At 34.3% G+C, this 14,553-nt stretch overlaps 3 protein-coding genes across 3 annotated transcripts; 2 read left to right on the top strand and 1 right to left on the bottom strand.

Moving 5' to 3' along the window:
* The first annotated feature begins 6,482 nt into the window (after positions 1 to 6,482).
* Positions 6,483 to 7,767, top strand: LOC17889858 (pentatricopeptide repeat-containing protein At2g40240, mitochondrial). The gene has a single exon (XM_006294501.2). It carries the CDS (start codon positions 6,524 to 6,526, stop codon positions 7,517 to 7,519), a length of 996 nt encoding a protein of 331 aa, XP_006294563.1. The 5' UTR covers positions 6,483 to 6,523; the 3' UTR covers positions 7,520 to 7,767.
* A 1,177-nt stretch (positions 7,768 to 8,944) lies between these two features.
* LOC17887838 (GDSL esterase/lipase At2g40250) lies at positions 8,945 to 10,905 on the top strand. Its single transcript, XM_006295892.2, has 3 exons — positions 8,945 to 9,643; positions 10,288 to 10,558; positions 10,639 to 10,905. Exons 1-3 carry the CDS (start codon positions 9,023 to 9,025, stop codon positions 10,824 to 10,826), a joined length of 1,080 nt encoding a protein of 359 aa, XP_006295954.1. The 5' UTR covers positions 8,945 to 9,022; the 3' UTR covers positions 10,827 to 10,905.
* Positions 10,906 to 12,004: 1,099 nt separating this feature from the next.
* On the bottom strand, positions 12,005 to 14,172 carry LOC17888272 (putative two-component response regulator-like APRR6). The gene is made up of 5 exons (XM_006294232.2): positions 13,641 to 14,172; positions 13,434 to 13,510; positions 13,304 to 13,340; positions 13,065 to 13,167; positions 12,005 to 12,979 (listed from the first exon to the last, which is right to left on the bottom strand). Exons 1-5 carry the CDS (start codon positions 13,966 to 13,968, stop codon positions 12,277 to 12,279), a joined length of 1,248 nt encoding a protein of 415 aa, XP_006294294.1. The 5' UTR covers positions 13,969 to 14,172; the 3' UTR covers positions 12,005 to 12,276.
* Positions 14,173 to 14,553: the final 381 nt, after the last annotated feature.

Below are 14,553 nucleotides of genomic sequence, written 5' to 3' on the forward strand. Positions count from 1 at the left end.
GTTTATGCAAGTTCTTACCGCGGATTGTAGTATTGACCAAACGAGCCCTTATCAGTCTCAAATGATCATTTATGAAATTATTCATAGAATAAGAGCTAAAGACAAGAAAAAATGTCTAGTAAAAAGTAAAAGTTGTGTTTGGCAAAAGGTTAGAAAGTAGAAAAAGTTCACATGTTTCAGAATGTATATAAATTAAATATCATTGATCGAGCCCATTTTTTCTATTTTACTGAAGTATGAGAAAAAAAAAAGCTTAATTATTTTGCAATCTTTTAATTCTGAAAGTCGTTGAAGTAATGTGTTCCGGTGTGAAATGAAAAAGGAATTGATTGACAATTTAAGCTAGGAAAACTAACATATTTTTCTTTTGTTAAACATGTTAACAATATGTGCAAGTAACTCATCAACTTAATCATGAGCTTTCGTAATTTCAGATACTTTTTTAAAAAAATCCCGTTAAGCACATGTGATATGATAATTAATTTTACATTGTTAGCATATGCTTTCAAGGTCTTTTATATATATATGAAAAGAAAAAATCCTAACTATATCACTTTCCGCTTCCATATATAAATCAGTTTATTTTTTGGATGAAACGAGCAAAATACATTATAGAACAACCTAAAAGAAGAAGGGACTCCTCACCCGACTAAATCCGACTCCACTAAACAAGTTTAAAGGTTAGAGAGTTGCAGGGTGGTTTCTATAATTTACACCTTTCTTGGTTAGAGTTAGTTGGATGTATAAAAGGGGCAATATTAATGAGGAATATAAAAATGGTTGTGGACTTGTGATGGCGGTTTACAATATATGATGTGCCTTGCCTTGTTGTTTGGGCGTTGGCGCATGTGTCTAAAACAGTGAAAGATTTGGTGCCAAGATTCTCATGGAATAACTTTATTGAACAAAGACAAATTCATACTCTTGGAATATTATATGAAATACATACTGTCATACTCTTCTTCCATAATTATGCAAAAAAAAAAATTATCTAGAGAGAAACATCTCAACTTCTTTCCTTAGTATTCTAATTAGGGTTCATCTTATGGAAATAAACTAACATGTGTGCTAATTTATAGAAAAAAATTCGAATATCGCACATAGCTAGTTAGCTACTACGTTAAAATGGAATGTGCTATCTCTTTCTTTACCGCGAGACACGAAGCATGAGTTACGTACCGAAAGATCATCAAGGAGTTTAAAATTTCAAATGGTAACCAAACCATTCAAAATTAGTATAAACAAACCATTTTGTGCACTTTTAATAGAAATCATATGTACAGAGTACAGACCTATTTCAAAAGCAATGCCACTTTTTTTTTCTTTAAATTTTACTGTAGTGGTCTAGTCAATTCTAGCATGGACCCATAAATATTTAACGTGGTCACTCGTATAGTGTATATGATCTACTTTTCTTTTTAAGTCATATTTTTATTTTCCGGTATGATATAAAGCTTCTTTATTCAATGATGATAGAACAGTACTTCGGCCCTACGAATATTACCTGTTCTTATTAATCAACCAAAACGCGATGAGTAGAGTGTCTGAGAGATTTAAGGATCGATCAAATTTTAATTCGATGGAGTTTCTAATATAAGAAAGAGTATGTATATTGAAAGCATAAATCGAATGGTACGATGTATAAATATGTATTTGATCACATTATAATTAATATGTCTCCATATATATTAATTAGTTGCAGTAAATGTCCGAACAAATTCTTATCGTTAAAAAAAAAAAGATTGTGTGATAAACGAAGGTGGTGTGACCCGATCGATCACGTTGTTCGAGTGATAGAGAATTATCTAGGCATCAAGTCTCACTATCTACAACTATTATCGTCGTTCTCTTTTTAGTTTTTTTTTTTAGTTTTTTTTTTTGCTAAAAATGTAAATATTTCATTAAAATGAAAATGGTTTAGGTTTACAATCGATGATTATAACCTATAAATATGGTCTCATGACAAAAAGATAATAACATGGAAGCATAATTTTAAATCTGAAATTCGGTCCAACCACTCAACCAAATCTGAAATTCGGTCTCTTTTTAGTTATTGTATATGTTTTAGGTAGCAAAAGCTTTCAATTGTCTACAATTCTACATACAAACCGAGTACCGAATTAGATATATCCCTGATGATACAAAGAGAGAGAGAGAGAGGGGAAAAAGAAGAAGAAGAGGATGGTGGAGTACATTTCACATTCCCATTAGTTAAAAATTAAAGAAGATGATTCGGTAAACCATATAAATGGGTTTATATTGTTTTGATTCTGTTTATGAAAAGAAATAAGCAAGATTTGAGAAGATTTTGTACCAAGAAAATAAAAATAAAAAGGTGCGAAGATTGCTTTATGGGGAACAAACTAAAAGGGTGACTTGATATGGTATGCACATGTTACGGTGGTCATGTTTTTTTTTTCTTTTCTTTTCTATTACACTCAAGGAATCTGAAGTAAGTCATCTACGAACTTTGGTCGTATATTATAAGAGTAGATGCATATGCTGAAAAGTGAGAGGAACTTTCCATACAAATATAGACCTTGTATTCATGTCGGTGACGCCGACGACATGTTAAATATTATAAGTAACACGAGGAGAGAAATCTCGCATAACGATGAAATTGAAATAGAAATAAAGGTAAATGTGATGATGTTATGACGGTGACGCTGGTGTAGCTCGAGTTTTCGAAGTTGTCATTCCTTTCACCAAGTTAACATATATATACCCTCGTTTCATTTGATTGCAGAGACAAAGACACAAACAAGATTATACAAGTATATGTGAAGGTAATTGTGTGGTTGGTGTTTTGCTAATGACAAGCGCAGCATTGATCACTAAGTTTCTTACTTTTGTTACCAGAAAAAAAACAAGTTCACTAAGTTTTGATCAACCTTTTTTTTATTTTTTTAATTGATATCTAGCTAGCTTTGCAGTTCCCATATGACTTCGCTTATATGGACAACCACACTTACTCCTTAAATTAAAATTCGGAAACATGTTCCTAATTTGTTCCTATTTTTGAACTTATCTTGTTTCAGTGTAACTTTAGACTCACACCACATAAGTCATAACCTTCACGGCTTCACTCACGTTTACGCTCAATTCATTGTACACAATAGTACAGTACACGTATATATATATAGGAGCTCTAATATTACATACCCTTTCGTGTGTGTGGTATTAGCTAGCCCTTTGTACCATTGCATCTTAACCATGCATTTGCTATATATCACTTTTAAGTTTATAAATTCCAAATTTTAAACATCAATATATAGATCTTTTCTCATTATAAAGTAAAACCCATAAATCGGCGAAAGTGTGCGTGTGATTAATAAAATGTCACTATTTACGTGTATACTTATCCAGAAGAATAAATAATTTCACAAAGATGACACATATATAGATGCATAAGCACATAGTAGCATGTAGACAGAAAATATGACGAGATAGAGTCATATGAAAATAAAGCCAAAATCCTTGTCATTAAGTTATATTCTTTTTTCATTTTCAACCGATGAGTACGTGATTTTCAAAAAGGCGTAGGCCATCCTATGGGTAAAACAAATCATCTCTTTTTTTTCTGTTTTATATTCATATTTATAAATTTGTTTAACTTAGTTTCGTTATTCGTAACGCATAATATCTATATATAATATATATATATATAAATGAATAAATAAATAAATATTGGGTGTACCCGAAGAAACACCACATGCACATATTATCCATCCAACAATAATTTCGTTTCGTAGGTCCAGCTCTCTTGAGCCACTGGGAAAGTAGCCAGTATGTATAGCCACCATCCCTTCTCAAATAATTAAACAAGAGTACTACTACTACTACTACTTCCCACATTACATACACAATATTCTTGTTAAGTGTTTGTGGTGTTGTTGATCTTATACTATATATATAACTACAAGAAAGTTCAACTAAGTATAGTCTCTATAAGTTAAACCTGAAATCAAATACATGAGATGTTTTATCTATATATTGCTTTCTTAAACTATATATAGATGATAGTTTTTGGAGATTGTTCGAGTTAATCGTCGCAAGCCTGGTTCTCAACTCTTTTTTTACGCCCTAACATCATAGTCAAGAGAGGGGACATAATGCCCATCTCTCAAATCGTTACGACTTGTTTTCTACATTTTTGTGGCTATGGAAACGAGTAGATTCAGAGCCGTCGCTATGTTTTTGAAGGCCACAAACAAAAGGAAAAAAAAAACTAAAATTGATCAACGTGGAGTTTCAAACCCACATGGCTATAGCATCACTAACACCACCTTAACCATTAGACCACAAGAACATTTTTGGAAAATAGGGCCAAAAGTTTGATATAATAGCAAGGGCCGCAAGCCAATGATTCATTGGCTTGGCCTTTGGGCCGGCGCTGAGTAGATTACAACTATTTGTTCGAAACAAACAATATTGCGAAACATTTACATAAAAACATGCTGTATAGATGATATAAATTAGGACCCGAAACGATTTATCGTATTCAACATGAAAATAACAACACTGTATTGATGATCAGTATGTGACCTTTGTTATATCATGTTGTGAAACCAAACTAAGGTTCATTTGAAAATGACACGAAAGGATGATATGTACATATATAGATATCATAAGAGTAAGCAACGAACATATACATATATATAGCTATGCCTCACATATAAAACAAGGAAGTGAAGAAGACATATAAATGTACATATTCGCGTTGAGAAACAGACAAGGAAGAGAAGAAGATTCGAGTGTTAAAATGTAAAAGCCGGTCACCGGCCTCTTAATGAGCTGATCGCAATCATAATTAAATGCAGAGAGAGTGGTTGTAAAGTTGAATCTATATATAAAAGAGAGTATTTGTCTTTTATGTTTGCCAACGCTTTCATATGGTCAAAGACTGGTCGGCAGAGACATCTTACACTTGCATGGAGACAAACTTATAATTCGTAACTCTATCACTACTACAACATTATTTCTTACATAACAGTTTATCTACTATGTCAAAGACTCTAATATAGCTTTGGATTTTTCCGAGACAAAACAAAATAATTTTGTATACAAACAAGAAGTGAACAACTGTTAATTATTCTTTGACAATAGCTAGCTAACCAAGTGAATTTGCAGTCTAGTGTAAAGTCGAGGAACAATGTCTGTTGACACAATAACTTTCTCATTATTTGAACATTGAGAATTGTTCACCGATTCAATTTCATAGTGAAGATATCGAGGAGGAGTAATTATTTTTCGGTTTTTATACTATAGTATAATGCATTTTTACCTTTCCGAAGACCAAAGTGAAATAGCAAAACGTGGAGCCTCGAATGGAAATGTCCGAGTGTTACAGAACATTTTTATGAGTTAATAGGCTATTCTTGATCTAGAAGATGATCGAATAAACGTATACATACTAGTTAATCTATATTATTATTAGGATAAGCTTAGATTATATTAGATTAGATTATATTAGATTAGATTAGATATGATTTTCATATTTGCCCCCAACATTTTATGTCTTTTTCTTTTTCTTTTTTTTCTTGATGTGATAAGTATTGTTTTTTCTTCTTCTTCTTTTTATCACAACCCCTCTTTCTCGTTATCTCCTTTCTCGACTTCTTTAATAATCTTTTCAACCATACTAAAAAGGATTCCTCGCAAACAATTGAATCCAAGTCTTTTCACCAAAAAAGAAAGAAGAAGAAGAAGAAGAAGAAGAAGAAGAAGAAGAAGAAGAAGAAGAAGAAGAAGAAGAAGAAGAAGAAGAGATATTCTTTTAAAGTATCGTATTCTCAAAATCATATCTTTGTTTTTGTTTGTTTGTTAGTATTAATCAAATTTGCATATATAAGAATAATCTTTAGTATCATCCATAAAATAATATATATATATATATACTCGTTTAACAATAAACTATACGATCAAAAATGCGAAAAGAGTTTTCGTGAACAAATCATATTTTATTAGCCTAGCTCTAAGTTCTAAATGGCCTCCTACATACAACATAGAAAATGAAAACAGTTTCCATATCAAATAAACAGTTTCATAACTTGCTTTATAAGAAAAAAACAATACTAAATTCAAAATAGTAGCCACGTTGTAGACTTTTGAAACATCTCAACTAAAGTGATTTTTTATTTTTCAGTCAGTCACAAAAAGATCGTATCAATTTAGGTATCTCTTATTAGTCCTTTTAGTGTTTGGTTTCCTCATCCTTTAGTTACCTAATTTTGTTTCCATAATTATACTTTCTTTAAATATCAATTTAGGTATATCACTTAAATCAAATCTTCTTAGTGCTCAACACAACTGCTAACTAACCTAAACACTTATAAAATAAATTTAAAACTCTTCAACAGACTTGTGGATCATTTTTTATGAGATTGTTGTCTTTGGAACCATAATGGGTATTATAATGGGCCTATAATAGCAGAAGAAAAGCCCATTTAATCGTAGCCCCAATATCTGCCAAACCTTCTTCTTTCGGTAACCCTAAATCCCTAATTCAATTTGTGAAACTCCAATGTCTCTTCTCCGGCGACGACTTGTGAAACAATCAGTCAACTTTAGCTTTCAAATTCTCGCCGATCGATCGTTCTCAACCGTGAAGACTCCTCTAGGTCGTCGTAGAACCACCGAATTTGATAAACTAATCAACGAAGCTGGTTGCTCCGGCGATTTCGAGACCGTGCGCCGTCTTCTAAACAACCGAATAGTGCTCGGCTCTTTCAACACGAGCGACACATTCAAATTTCTCACCAATACCGCCTCGTATTCCTCATGTTTAGAAGATCTCCGCCGTGTTTTGCCTCAGATCGACGGCGGTTTCTCGCGAAAAAACGCTTACGACATTCTAATCTCTCGTCTCTGCAAGCTCGGCCGCATCAACGACGCGTTAATCGTGATAGGAGACATGTCTAACGGGAGATTAGGTCTAACTCCGTCGACATTTCACCCGATCTTGTGCGCGCTCACCAGGAAGAACAGAGTCGAAGAAGCTTGGCGAGTTGTGGAATCGATGAGAACAAAATCTGTTCCGTTGGACGTGACGGCGTACAACTACTTCCTTACTTCGCATTGCTATGACGGCGAATTGGAACCGGCGAGCGAGGTGGTGCGTAAGATAGAGGAAGACGGGATCTCAACGGATTCGCGTAGCTACGACGCGCTTGTGCTCGGCGCGTGTAGGGCGGGGAAAGTAGAAGCGGCGATGGCGATGTTGAGGAGGATGGAGGAGGAAGGCGTGACTGTGTTGTACTCGACGCATGCGCACGTTATAGCGGGGCTCGTGGAGGGAGGCTATTATGCGCTGGGTTTGGAGTTTGTGATAGCGAACGCCGGGAAAGATTTGAGGTTGGATGCTAAGAGTTTTGGGTGTTTGGCTGGTAAGCTTATGAAGAGGAAGAGGTTCGAAGAAGCGAAGACTGTTTTGAAAGAGATGGTCATGAGAGGATTGAGAATGAGTGATGAATTGAGACAATTCTATGAAAGCCATGTGAAGAACAACGATGATGACTAAGTTTAAGTTTGAAAGATAGATTTAGTAAAACCAGAGAGAGGCTTTGAATCGATTATAGCTTAAGCTTAAGAATAGAAACAGAGATGAAGAGCTCTTGTTTGATCGAGTTATTGTCATGGAACGAAGAAGATGTGAATGTGAAGATATATATTAGAACCAGAACTGCTCTGTTTGTGGCATTTGATGTCTTCAATTTGAAGCATGTTTCACTGCAACTGTTGGAATGAACATGAGCTACAAGATTGTTACTTTAAGGCTGTTCAATTCAATCCTTAGTGTAAACTGACGGGAACTAGGGAAGAAATTTATCTATAGTCTTGTTCTTGTAAAACTGAAAAGACTCGTCCAACAAAGATAATGGAGTTAGAATGAAGACTATAAGTAGTGATACATATTATAGAAAAAAAAACACAAATTTTTATCACATGTTACTAGCTTTTCTCGAAGCATAGGTTAAGCTCTGACGTTAACACAGTGGATTACTTACTTAACGTCTTTTGTTTTTTTTTGTTTTTTTTTTCTGAGATATGGAATTTGATTCGATCATATGATGTGTCAATCATCAAGTCATAAAAAGATCGCCTCGATTGACGAGAGAATGAAGATACCGAGAGCACACGTTTCACGTACCTCGCCATGTTAATTCCCACTAATGTTGGAATATAGCATGGTTGACCAACTTATATCCCACCTCATACCACCAATTTTTAATCATCAAAGTTTATTCTTTAAGTACAATTCTGAATCTAGTTTCCCATTGGCCACCATATGGTTACTGGGAGCGCATTAAAAGGCTTCATCGTGAGCTTACATATTAACATGCCAGCTCTCCTTGCACGCCTATTTTGAGTACTTTTTTCTCTTCTTTATAGTCTTCAATGTGCAAATCACATTCTGATGATTTGCCCCATTTATTACTTAGAAACTTAAAAGTGATGTTCTTTTAAGAGAAAATAAACGCATTCAATTGTTTTATATTTGTGTCCATCCGTTTACTGTGTTTTTCTGCACATGTATTTATGATTTTATTTATGTATATCAGATGCTCTCTAACCAACCAAACCAAAAATTATCTATTGCTTTGATTGATATCCAACTAACTTAAAGTTTCTTAATTTAGACACTCGTTGCAAATTATAAATTATATATATATTATCAGATAACCCTAACAGAACCTTCTATGTTTTGCAGCCACCTCCTCAAGATATATACAAATACTAATGTAAATTATTCAACTCCTATTCCTGTAGTAAATAATTCTGTCACCTCAATACAATATCTAAAAATATTTTGTAAATTATTTAACTCCTATTCCTTTAGTGAATAAATCTGTCACCTAAAAATATATACAAATATTTTTCCTTGTAAACTATACTACTCCCATTCCTATTGTAAAACACCTTTGGACCCCTCTATATATAGATACCTTTGGCCACTCCGATCAAACAATCAAATCGAAAGTTATAAATTTCTCTATTGTCATCATTCCACAACAACCAAATCATGAACCTTCGCAAATCAATCGTTCTTACATTCCTCATCACTCTTCTTCCCCTCATCCAGCTCCTAAGCCCTACCAATGCATTACCATCCCCACCAATAACAGCTCTTTACGCCTTCGGCGACTCCACCGTGGATCCCGGCAACAACAACTACATCCCCACTCTTTTCCGAAGCAACCATCCTCCCTACGGCAAATCTTTCCCGGCCAGACTCCCCACCGGAAGATTCTCTGACGGGAAACTCGCCACCGACTTTTTAGCCTCCTTTCTAGGGCTCAAACCCACCGTACCAGCTTACCTAAACCCTTCGGTCAAACCCTCTGAGCTTTTGACCGGCGTCAGTTTTGCCTCGGCCGGAAGTGGTTTAGATGATCGTACGGCGGCCTTATCGTTGACTTTGTCCATGGACAGGCAGTGGAGGTACTTCGAAGAGGCCGTGCGGAAGATGAAGAGTTTGGTTGGAGAGTTAGAGACTGATCGGGTGATTAGGAATGCATTGTTCGTGATTAGTGCGGGCACTAATGATATGACTAATAACGTTTACAGTCATGCCCGTGGGAATTTCATCACTGCTTCGGATTATCAAGATTATCTCCTTACCAAAGTCGAATCTTTTGTCCAGGTACTTACTTACACGTTTATCTTTTAATTTCATATCTAAATTTATCGGAATTTAATTTGGTAGTATATAAATCTTATAAAAAAACGAAATATAGTAATATCTTTAGGAAAAATATGATATTATATATATATATATATGCACATAAATAGTAACCAATTTCTTACGTACATGGATCCCATGTCATTAAATTTATTCACTAGAGTAAGACCTATACGCGTTAGCTAATATAATTATTAGATGTAATTTAGATAACTATTCTAAAACGTTTTCAATAATTTTTTTTCTTTCTATTTTGATATGCATCATTATCTTTATTTTTATTTTTGAGATCGATATGCATTATGTTGTTGTCTTGTTGATACTTTTCAAATTTTAATGTATTTCTTCTTTTAAATTTCTATTTTATTTCAATTTTGTTTCATATTTTCTAGAGAACCAAAGATTAAGACGTTTTCATAGGCCCAGTTTTTTGTGTCCTTGGGATTGTTCTTACAGGCCCATTTATAATAGTTAGAGTTAGAGACCTCTATGGTCATCTTGTTTTTCTCATAGTTACAATATATATGAGAGAGATCCAGTAACATATTTGTTAACCTTTTTTTTTTGAATTTCATATTTGTTATAACCTTTAAAAATGCTTGCAGAGGCTATATGACGCAGGAGCAAGAAGGATTACAGTAGCTGGACTACCACCAATCGGATGCCTTCCAGTGCAAGTAACAGCTGGTAGCCTCACTTCTCGAAACTTCCTTCGTAGGACCTGTACTGAACATCAGAACGTTGATTCTCTGGTGTACAACCAAAAGCTACAGAGGCTAACCTCCCGTCTTAGTCAGAGGCTTCGAGGTTCCAAAGTTCTTTACCTTGATATCTACTCTCCGTTGATAGACATGGTCAAATACCCTCAGAAATACGGTAAGTAGCTGTTTTTTTTTATACACACATTTAATTATACTGTGGCATAGTTACTAATTTGAAGATTCTATTTTATGCAGGCATAGAGGAAACACTGAGAGGATGCTGCGGGACAGGGTTTCTTGAGGCAGGACCTTTATGCCAGCCAATGTCTAGGACTTGTGCCGATGTTTCAAAGTATTTGTTCTTTGATTCTGTGCATCCTTCTCAGAAGGCTTACTCTGTCATTGCTCGTTTCGCCTTGCGAAATTTGTTTCCTCTCCTCTAGGCTCTAGTTCATTATTTTTGTTTCAAAATTTTCTTAATACATTATTGGTGTTCTAGTTATAACAATTCCTTTTATTCCATTATTTTCTTAAATGTTATTGGTGTTCTAGACTTCTAGTTATAACAATTCATATTATTCCATCACAATTGTGAATATTATCAGATTTTTACTATTTTCACTGACTCCAAAAAGTTGGTTTATATGGAAAACTTTTGCCATTTTTAAAAATATTTTGTGAGAATCATACGATGTCAAATATATACTATATTTAAAAGTAAAAAGTTGATCTATCACGTTACAAATATGTTTGACTTAACAAATGTATACTTGTTCAAATTATTAAGGTCTGGGAAGGATGAAACAACAAAGACACATGTAAGTAGACACAAAATCCTACCATAGTTTTGATTCTCTGGAAATATGTAAATATTCTTAAATATATAGAGAACGATATATAGCCAAATCTTATTCAAGGCCCGAGATGATAAGAAAACGATTATATGCGAATAACAAATAACTTGTTGTCTATCGAGGAGATCAAAGACACATCGATCTCCATGTCAAGTACATCTGTCTTCTTGTCTTTCTCTCCATCTTTCTCTTAACGAGTTTTTTTCCCCCTTAATCTCACAAGTCACAACTGAAACTAAAATAAAATTTTGGTTGGTATTAAAATAGTTTTTAAACAATTTTTTTTTTTTTTTTTATAATCCTCTCGTAGAATTATTTATTCTACCTCAAATCGTCAAATTGACAATTTAGCTTCTTTTTTGTTTTTTTTCTATATATGCCGTTCTTCGGTTGTATGGTTGATCTTTATTAGATTCGGAGGCTATAGCTCAGATTAGGTACGATTCGGAATTTTTTTATCTCTTTCGCGTATGTGATGTGTTCGAAGCATCAGACTTCTAATTTATTTGATCTGGTTGAAAATAATATATAGTATACATATAATTAAGAAAGCAACTTAGGTTCACTGACTCAACGTTAATGTATTAACTTTTCAGACAAGATCTCTATGTTAGAAAACAAAATATTGGCTTAGGATACTTGTTGTGTGAGGGTGAGTGAAAACGGGAACTACACATACGTTTGCAACGTCTCACAAGAAGACATAAGAAGACACATGTAAGACAACGTGCAATGTCTTGTAACTCTCAAAAACATATAGTCTCACTAATGTATTGCTTGGTTATTATTCAGTAGAAAACAAATCTCTGCTAGCTAGCTCCCAACTCGATCACAATTCACATATATTTTAAATATGCATTTTACACCTCGACAGTGGAAAAAATGACAAAAAGTTTAAAAAAAAATATCTCTATTATTTCCTTAATTATGGGTCTTGTCACAAATATGCAACGAATGATAAACAGTACAGAACCGTCTTCCATCAACAAGTACCTCAAGATCTCACTTAGAATATAAATATATATATATGTTGTTATATTCACAAAGTGAGATCAAGGGGACTTGCCAAGACCGTAATCTTTCCCTTTTTATGATCAGTTCGATCTTCTTTCCTAATGGTTGGACCAAGTTTTGATATACCTGACGAAGATAATGAAAGAGACAAACCCTGCAGGCTATCTTGTTGATCACCATTTTCTTTTTCTTCATCTTCTAACAAGCATTCCCCAAGGTTGTCGTGTGTCCGAGGTACCTTAAGGGACAAGCTTAGATCCAAATCTTGGTCTGACTTATTGCAGTCATCAGACAATAATAATCTTTTCCTTTTCAAGACATTCTCAGATCCTTCTGCCACTCGAGAATTCTCCCATTGGTAAGAATTTAGTGTTGTAGCAATATGATCTTGTGGCCTTGTTGCGATAGAAGGATTAAGATTGGATGAAAGGCTCTGTCCCCATGATTTGTTAAACGTTTTCATGCCTTCAAGAATGCTTCTATGAATTCTTGGAACAACTTCAGCTACTCCATTGTTCTCATGAGCCGCTTCATGAGAATTGATTCGAAACGAAATAGTTTTGTTCTTATCATCAAGAATGCTATTGCTAACTCCGTGATGAACTCTCTCACCAGGTCGTGCACTAAACAGTGTTTGTCTTGTTCTTGTATTGTCTCGTGCCGTTAAGCCTCTCCAAGGGCTACGGTAGATCTGTCGTCTATGGTCTGTCCACGAACCGCCACCATATCTGTTGAATACATTTCAAGTTATACATGATTTATATATGTTAAATTAAGTTTAAAGTTAATAGGCTGAGTAGTTTTTCAAAATACCCTAGACTAGAAGAAGGCCTTTGATCAAAACTTTGTAGCATTGGAAGTTGGCTAAGATTGTAGGTGTAACCAGCTCCGTGCTCAAAAGAAAATCCTTGATCTCCTGAAGTTATAAAAAAAAGGAAAGAGAAAAATGAAGACACGAATCATTATCCGGTCGATTTCATTTATAAGATATTAAGATTTATGATCAAATTCCATATATAGAAACCCTAACTAGTCAGAAAGAAGTAAATTACCTTGATTCGGGTCATCGGTCTTCTTGCTCCTGTACATCTAGAGAAAAGAAAGGTGAAGGTGGAAAAATATGGGTCAGATAAAGATAAACAAAGAAAGGTACTATATGTGTTATGTGAATGTTTGCAAAACCTGAAGATGGCTCTTGACATGGGCAATACTTAGCCCCTTAACATTCATCAGTTGAAGAACGAGCTTCGGTGTTGCTCCTGTTCCAAGAAAATAATGCAAAGAAAATAATAAAAATTAATAAATATCAACCAAAAACCCTAGAAATGATAGATCTTCACATATGCAATGATCTTGAATATTGATCCATATATATAATTGAAACTCAACTATCTGGGCCACCCAATCTCTCTACAGCTTGAAGAAAGCAAATATGAAGCTCAGGTGTCCATCTCAGCCTTGGAGTCTTTGAGCGGTTGTACGGCCTCACAGATCCACCATTCTTCTTGATCTGATCATGATGATGATGCTGGTGACTTCCACTCTCTTCCACATAGCTATTGCTAGATGGACTCTGATCTCCTGATCTCTCTTCTTCGTCCTCTTCGCCTTCTTCATCCTCCTCTTCTTCTTTGTCTTCTTCTATATTGGTGGTGGCTTTGAAGTTGTTAGATAGACAAGTCTTGGAGTTTTCAGAACTTTTGCTGCTTGATCTCATCTTGGTCTCTAGCTATTTGGCTGTTTTTGTGTTTTTGTTTTTGTTTTTGTTTTGTGGGTGGAACCTTTTTGGTCTATCTTGGAGTTCTATGGACAAAGTTCAATCAGAGAGATCACACACTCATACATATGTGTTAGGAATTTAAGGTGAAGACTTTTGAAGGTCTATGTGTATGACTTTTTGGATGCTTGTATCCATCATTCCTTTTTCTCCCCCTCCCTCTCTCTCCAACTCAACATATATGCTGAAATATATATATGTATATGATGGCAACGGATATTCTAAATTCTTTTTAATATATAGCTTTTCTTTAAACCAATGTTTTCTGTAGTTATTATATGCATCTTAGAGTAAGATAGATCTAGATTACACCTCATGACAAAATTGGTACTTTTACTTTCATTAAACGTTAGTAACTTCAGTCATAAGATATGTTTTAAAAATAGATAATAATTATTAAGTCAATTCGTTCAATTTTTGTGATAGAGAGAGAAATAGAAACTCCCAAGTTGTAGATATATATATATATATATATATATATATATATATAGAATTCGTCTTAATATTGATAATCGATCCTATAGA

The sequence above is a fragment of the Capsella rubella genome, unplaced genomic scaffold (genome assembly GCF_000375325.1).
Source record: "Capsella rubella cultivar Monte Gargano unplaced genomic scaffold, Caprub1_0 scaffold_4, whole genome shotgun sequence".
In the NCBI taxonomy this organism is placed as follows: domain Eukaryota; kingdom Viridiplantae; phylum Streptophyta; class Magnoliopsida; order Brassicales; family Brassicaceae; genus Capsella; species Capsella rubella.

Excerpts from the sequence above, each read along its gene's own strand:
- LOC17889858 (XM_006294501.2), top strand. The coding sequence starts at position 6,524 with ATGTCTCTTCTCCGGCGACGACTTGTGAAACAATCAGTCAACTTTAGC.
- LOC17887838 (XM_006295892.2), top strand. The coding sequence starts at position 9,023 with ATGAACCTTCGCAAATCAATCGTTCTTACATTCCTCATCACTCTTCTT. Across the intron at positions 9,644-10,287 it reads AAGTCGAATCTTTTGTCCAG|AGGCTATATGACGCAGGAGC; the intron begins GTACTTACTTAC and ends AAATGCTTGCAG. Across the intron at positions 10,559-10,638 it reads CAAATACCCTCAGAAATACG|GCATAGAGGAAACACTGAGA; the intron begins GTAAGTAGCTGT and ends TATTTTATGCAG.
- LOC17888272 (XM_006294232.2), bottom strand. The coding sequence starts at position 13,968 with ATGAGATCAAGCAGCAAAAGTTCTGAAAACTCCAAGACTTGTCTATCT. Across the intron at positions 13,511-13,640 it reads GAGATTGGGTGGCCCAGATA|GAGCAACACCGAAGCTCGTT; the intron begins GTTGAGTTTCAA and ends TTCTTGGAACAG. Across the intron at positions 12,980-13,064 it reads AGGCCTTCTTCTAGTCTAGG|ATATGGTGGCGGTTCGTGGA; the intron begins GTATTTTGAAAA and ends TGTATTCAACAG.